At 39.9% G+C, this 7,332-nt stretch overlaps 1 protein-coding gene across 1 annotated transcript in view; it reads right to left on the bottom strand.

Moving 5' to 3' along the window:
• LOC118341058 (DNA polymerase zeta catalytic subunit-like) overlaps nt 1–7,332 on the bottom strand; it is a gene marked incomplete in the record, with an annotated part of 68,493 nt that overhangs the window by 23,522 nt on the left and 37,639 nt on the right. The window contains 3 exon segments of the mRNA XM_035679232.1: nt 2,537–2,621; nt 5,096–5,200; nt 6,994–7,088. Of these exon segments, the coding sequence (XP_035535125.1) occupies nt 2,537–2,621; nt 5,096–5,200; nt 6,994–7,088 (285 nt within the window).

Below are 7,332 nucleotides of genomic sequence, written 5' to 3'. Positions count from 1 at the left end.
TAATCGATGGAATATTCGATAGAACAATCGATTACCAAAATATTCGATAGCTGCAGCCCTACATTTAACATTGTAACTGGTGTGTTCCCTATGGGGATTCAAGGTTAAGAAAACACGAAGATGAGGTAAATTAGTCCAATAATGGATTTAAAAAATGTAATTTGAGACAGCCTTTTCACGCAGGATAAAAAAAACTGTGATATTTGAATGCATGTAATGAATGAATGCAGATGTAGAAAGGGACTCCAAAGTAGCAATGATTTTCTGAGTGTTTGATGGTTATCTGTTTCTACTTTAATACAGAACCCCAATAAAACTAACCTTGCAAGGCAGCTGGACTTGTAAGATTACAAGAGAATCCATTTTTGCAGGCTTCTATCTATGTGTTTGTGGCCCAGCTACAGTGGTTTGAACAATCAGTATCCTATGAGAACGACTGGCAACTACAGTATGAACTATAGGTGTGGTTTAAGTGTGTGTGTGAGAAGTGACTGTTCACTGGAAAACAACAATGGCAGCTGCTAAAGAGGTTAGCGTAGATGCCGATAGCATCAGTTCTATCAGAACTGGAGAGTATTTTTTTTGTTGAAAGAAGAGCAAAGAACAGCACAGAAGGCTTTTCTCAATGGAAAAGATGCTTTTACTCTTCTGTCGACCGACCTTAGTAAGAGTTTGTCTATGTTATATGGTTCTTTGATCTGATTGGATGGTTCATCCAATTACCTGCCCAGTATTTTTCGGAAGTGCCTGCTCTTTTCCAACCACACCTTTTCAGTTCTGTGTAACAAGCCATCAGGAGCAGTCAGGTTAAGTTTCCTCTAAGGTTTCCATTTTCTATTTACCTCTCAGGCCTAAAAAAATAAAGACAAATGTCACTTTGTGGTTTAACTGGTGACCAGGACATTTACCATACCAATATATCTGCAATTAACTACTAGCTGCCTATACGTATATCTGCCTGCATGATTTATTGATCACGCTCTAGTCAAGACAATAAGACAATAAGGTAGGAAACCACTGGACTAAGGGGCCAAAGAATTGGATTGATTGGTGCCGTTCTTTTCCTCTAAGAAAGAGGATGGTGAGCTTGAGAACAGCACAGGGAGAGGGATGGATCCACCAACCTGGTTTGATAGGCGAATCTCCAGTTCTTTAGAACCAGCAGAAACCACATAGTCTTGGTCCTTATACGATTAGATATGTCTTTCAACCAAGAACGATCCACATTTACACAGCACTTTGTGATGTGTAGGGTTGAAGTAGGGAATAGGAAAGAATAACATCTAGTCAGCATGAACAACCAGAAAATGAAGACTAAAAATACTGTTATTGTTAATTATTTAATGCATGTAATGAAACAAAGGAACGTATATACAGTATGTTCAAATACAACTTTTATAAAGAATCTGTTGCTTGTTTTCAACTAATAGTAAGATTTTTTCTTTGCCCGGCAACAAAAATATCTAGGGTTGGGTGGTTAACTGTATGACTGGTAGATTATCAGTACACCCATATCTTAAACTAAAAAATTAGAAAAGATAATAAAAGTGATTAAAAAAAGCAATAAAATGTATGTTTGTTGGTTTGTTTACAAGATAAAAAGAAGTGAAAAAGGAAAGGATTAAAGTGAAAGGAAAGCCTGCAGTGAGTCCTTGAGAAAACGGCAACAACAGTAGCGGTGCATAACAGAGGAAAGGAAAGCCAACAGAAAGGAACACACTCACACACAGTCTGTGTGTGAGTATTAACAGAGAGAGTGACTGAGACAGCCAGGCAGTGGGAGAGTTGAGAGCCGCCAGCGAGGTGTGTGTGTGTGTGTGTGTGAGTTCCATCAGTCAGGCACCGCACTCATCCCACACCGCGCCCCCTCTCCCCTGTTCCTGTCTGATATCGGAGGTTAGTGAATAGAAGCCATCTGGATCTGATGCGAAGGCACGCACGGCCGCCGAGCCAACTGTACTTTTATTTATAACAGGAAATACTTTCTGCCTGTACACCGTGGGAGTGGGAGGGAGGGGTGTGTAACCTCGCCGGCATCCTTTCACTCTCTCCTTCCCCTGTTTCTCCACGCTACGCCCGTTCTGTCTCCAACCCCCCTCGCTACATGTGTTCTGACTTCACTTTCTCCATCCTTCCTTCCCATTTCTTCAACCCCTGCTTTCATTCCCTCCCTCTCGGCCCTGAGAGGAAAGAGGGGGCGGACAACGACACTGACATGGAGCTGAGAGGCAGAGGGAAACTGAGGACGTGCAACAGCTTCATTACAGTTCAACACAAATAGCCAAAGATGAGAGAAACTTGCTCGAGCTCAATGTGGTCTGAGGCTGGGGGAAACTAATGTAAATGGAAGCATCTTGTGCTTCTTTTTTTTTTTTTTTAAAACACTGTTTCTCTCTTCCAGAAGTCCAAGCTTCTTGCCAGCTTCCCTTAGGGAAACAGTGCAATTGTCCTACGATGGACTTTCAAATTTGTCCTGAAACATCTGGCGAGACCCACCAACGCTCACCAAGACAACAGATCAAAGGAGGAAACTTACACGTCAAACTCGTTCTCCTTCAGAATCTCCTTGAATCTCTTCATGAAGATTTTCTCGCTCTCTGTTGAAGTGACAAACCCACGATCTGAAAGACATCAGACAAACAATTTCATTAGTGCATTAATCCTTCCTGGAAAGTGTCTGTTCCAGACCTCAAATTCCTCGCATCATTTAAAACATTTTGGTCAGTAATTGCTGTCAAGTACACTAGTAGTGGCTGGGTAATTGAGCTGTTAATGGCGTTATATTGCTTAATCACACCAATAAAAATGGGACTGGGTGTGATTCTACATACCAGGAAAGAAGAACGGTATCTTTCCAAACTTGTCATATTCTCTGTACAAACTAATCTTTGTGACACCTGGACATTTTCATTTCCTCTCTCAACACTTTTCCGACCTGGGAACCCTGTGTACTGTGAAAATGCAAAAGCAAACACATTTCATCACAACACAGCGCATTAGCCTATGATTATTTATCACCCCGTTTCCATGACAGCTCCCTGTGTGTGGGGACGACTCAGAGTTTGGCGAGATTAAAGTTCTTGTTTGTGGTTAGAAGACAAAGTTGTGTCACCGATCACACAGACATCTATAAGAATGATGATAGCCTTACTTGTGGAGGTAATGGAAAATGCTGTCTTCTACTGGAATGGGGCTCAGCAACAAAACTAAGACAGATGTCACAACAAGCTAACAAGGAGCTAAACATGATGAAACAATACAGTTAGCCACAAAAGAATTTTTATTGCCTCAAAACACGGTCATAACTCTATCATAGAGAGCAGAAAGGCTGGCGCCAGTGAAATGAAACAAGCTCAGCCTCACTTTAGCTTTGAAGATTTTGAATTTGAAGTTTCTTTCAATTGTATACCTACATTAAACAGGTTTGTAAACAGCCACTCTTTTTGGTTTTCAATTTCTTACAACCTTTTTTCATAGTTTTGGCCATGTTCTCTCCAAAGTAATTGCTGAGAACACTAAAGACATCGCAACAAAGTCCAATGGGGAAAGAGAAAGAAGTGATCAGAGGATCCGACAGTTTGGCCGGATTACCTAAACCACTTTATTTGGAGGTAAAGCCAGAAGTAAGCACAACTGAAATGTCTTATATAGGGCTATTTGTATTATTAATCTGTCAATCATTTTGTCGAGTTTATCAATTAGTTTTTCGGTTCATAAAATGTCACAAAATGGTGAAATCACTGTTTCCCAGAACCCAATTAGGGAGACATCCTCAAATGTCTTGTTTAGTCCACAACCGAGATATTCAGTTTAATGTCAGAGCACTAAAGAAACCAAGATTTTTTTTAAAGAAAATATTCACATTTGAGAGGCTAAAATCTGAAAATGTTCTTTAAAAGAATCTTGATGATGGTTTAAAATGATTAATCAATTATCAAAATCTACTGTATGTTAGGGATGGGACGAAAACACACATCTATTGTGGTGAATGTTCCCCATTATCCGTGTAATCTGTGAATCCGATGATCATGTCAATATCCTAACATGGCTTGACTTTGAAACGTTCACTCAACAGTCCTATTTTGATTTCCTGATTTATTTTGAACAAGGGGACAAGAGAGAGCTCACATCTTTCCAGTCATTCCAAAATCCTAACCCTGTCACCATGTAATAAAGTATGTTTTCATGATTACTGTGATAATATTGTGTATCGTAATTATTATTATTTAATCGTGACATAAAATTTTAATGTCGTACCATGCCTACTGTATATATACAGTAGTAAGATTAACAGGTTAGGGGGGTGGTTGGTGGTGACCTTGACTTGCTTTAGTTATGGTGACGCCACTCTGCATTCATCATCATCATCCATCATCCATCATCCTCCTCATCCTCATCCTCATCCTCATCCTCATCATCATCATCAGTATCATTATTATTGTTATGCTATTGTTTATTATAATTGTTATTATTATCCCCTTGTTTGTTTCCATTTAATGTACTTAATGTTATGTGGTTTATTTTTATTTTATTTCTTATTTTTTATTATATATTTTTTATTTATTTATTACTTTATTTTATTTTATTTTAGATATTTTTATTTTATTATTATTATCTTATTTACTCACTTATTTACTTTCCTCCGAGAGGATTGTTTGTTAAGAGAGGGAGGGAAGGGATTGTACGACTGTTATTGTTTGTTCATTGTGTATTGTTTATTGAAAACGACCAAAAACTCAATAAAGTTTTGAAAAAAAAGTTGATGAAGTTGATGATGATGATGCCTGGATATAACCTTTACAGTCCATCAGAACCAGTTTTGTACTTCATATTACACTCACAAAGACATATCAGTTTTCTAATTTTGGATGTTATGACAATTCCTCAAAGCTCCTTCAAGTTACACGGCTGACGATTCAGTAGTTTCTCATTACCCTTACTTTTTCTTTCCCCATCTGACTTATTTTCAGCAGTGTTGGCATGTTTCCAGATCTCAGCAATGATCTTGGTGAGCACGATGTTCATATTATCAATAGGAAAAATCTACTACTACTAATGTGTAAAAGGAAGGAAAGTCCACTGTGGACCCACTCACCTTGCGACTCAGGGGTTTCTATCTGGGAGGCCTGGTTCTTCTCTCTCCGCCTGTGCTTCTCATCCTCCCAGATGGCCTGCAGGCCAGGATTCCTGCCAATCTGACCTGGATACAGAGGAGAGTCACAGCACAATGTGTCAGCTATCAATACTATCATACTTTATTATTGTCTGTATGAGGAGTTTTTAACCTACAACAAAGACGTTTTCAGCTTTTATAGCAAGCAGGACTGAAGAATCAAAGGGATGCCAGATTTGAACCATAAAATTCAACCCATACATACTGTAGTCCTATTTTCAACAGTGCAGTTTTTGTACACTGTTATAGAGCAGATGGAAAAGTATGAGTCAGAACACAAGCACTGCCTGCCCTGGCATGGCCTCTCCTTTCCTTTCTTCACTCTAAGACAGATGCTAGTTGTGGTTTACGGTGCTGCGTCCAGCATGATCTAAATCATAAAGACTCGCTGAATACTTACAGCCTGCATGCAAGAACTGTCTAAAAGCACAAACAAAACATTCTGCATAAACTGGCTGTAGCAAGGTAACCTGAGGCCCTCATCCTGACAAGGACGTGTACTAAAGGTTCTTTTAAAGCTGCAACAACAATCTCTGCACCCTTGTGGCTCCAAATGCCAGTGAGAATTTACCCGCTGGAGAAATGTTTCACTTTAATACCAAGAAGAAATGTGTGTCAGCTGTAAACTGCACACTCGTGTTTACCAGCACAGTCGGTCTGTGATTGGCTTAGACTGAAGGGATAAAAAAGGCAAAAGATCCAATACTAGTGACCCCAGTTGTGACTTAAAACATGCTGTTTGTTTAAGAGCATGGTTCAGTTTGACACTGTGGACAAAGATTATTTTCCCACCTAAAGCCAGAGAAAAAAGCATGTCTTTGGCATCCCAGTTAGGGAGGGGAGCACAAAAAGATGGGTGTACTCTATTAAAACCATGCCTTGAGGCAAGCTCAAGGTTGGGCTTTCTCTTTTCCTCACCATCTAAAGCCCAGTTCAGACCAAAGATTCACAAGGAGACAAAACCGTTTTAGAGCGCTGCAGTGGTATGAACTGGCTCGGCTCGACTCGAGCTGACCGACAACACTCTCTGTCACTCAGCTAGTATCCAGTGGCTGGTTTTAAAACTTAAAGCACATCACCTGTTTCATGAGCCAATCAGCTCCAATCAGAAGTGAAGTCCGTTACAAACTGTCAGTAGGTCAAAATAGCTAGAGGAACAGCCATTTTGAATAACATTTACTCAAAAAATCAGCACCCATACAAATTCTCAACCCTCTCATTGTTTTATGTTTACGGTGTTTCATCAGTAAAATACAACGGTAGCATGTAACTCACTCTCACTAGCTGAATCTCTGGTCTGAACTGGGCTTATGTATACAAAAATCCATGTATAAAAATATAATATGTTTAAATATTAAAAACATCAACAAAAAGGCCAAATACACAGTCACTAAATCCTGAGGTTTAAGCGAACAGAAGCAATAGTTGCATCTGTCCTGTGCATGGCTTTGTCAGATAACACCATCTGCTATATGGGAAGTGTTCACTTCAGTGAAATATCCCTCCATCCTGGATTCTCTCATCTCACTTAATCTCTTCCTCTCTGTGCTCCCCTGTGACAGGAGGTGTTAGGTCAGCTCCACAGTGTTTATGTTTGGGGCTGCTAATGGATTTGATGGGTGGAGGCGATCAGAGGGAGGTGCTCTGAGCAGCTGTGCTCCATCAGTCACCTCAGCCAAATGTGCTGCACTTTAAGCACAGATGATTCAGCAGATGACCTTTCACCTTTCTTACCCCCTGACTCATTCCTATAACTGTGCCAGAGCAGGCAACAATACTGGAGAAAACTGATGGAGAGGTGTTGCTCTGAGTGATCTTACTTTCAATTTCCAGGCGGTTGAGGACGTCTATGGCCACAGCGTCGACCTCCAGCTCGCAGGTGCTCTGCTTCTCCACCTCATCCAGGACTAGGGAGCTAGTGAGAACAGAAAGAAAACAGATTATCTTCCAAAATGGGAATTTAAACCAATTATAGGGTATTTAAAACCACAGGAAGTTACTAGTAATTGGACAAAATATTTATGGATGCAAAGTGGAATCTAAATATAATGAATCATGCATTGAAAGACCTATTTTTCTCTCAGAATGGATAACTGAGAATTTCACCTTTTCACCAATGACCTACTCCATTTGATGAAAAGAGATGTGTGAGAATTGTC

This window comes from Morone saxatilis, unplaced genomic scaffold (genome assembly GCF_004916995.1).
Source record: "Morone saxatilis isolate NCDOM2014 unplaced genomic scaffold, NCSU_SB_2.0 Contig7, whole genome shotgun sequence".
NCBI lineage: Eukaryota > Metazoa > Chordata > Actinopteri > Moronidae > Morone > Morone saxatilis.
This window is presented reverse-complemented; position numbering and strand designations above follow the sequence as displayed.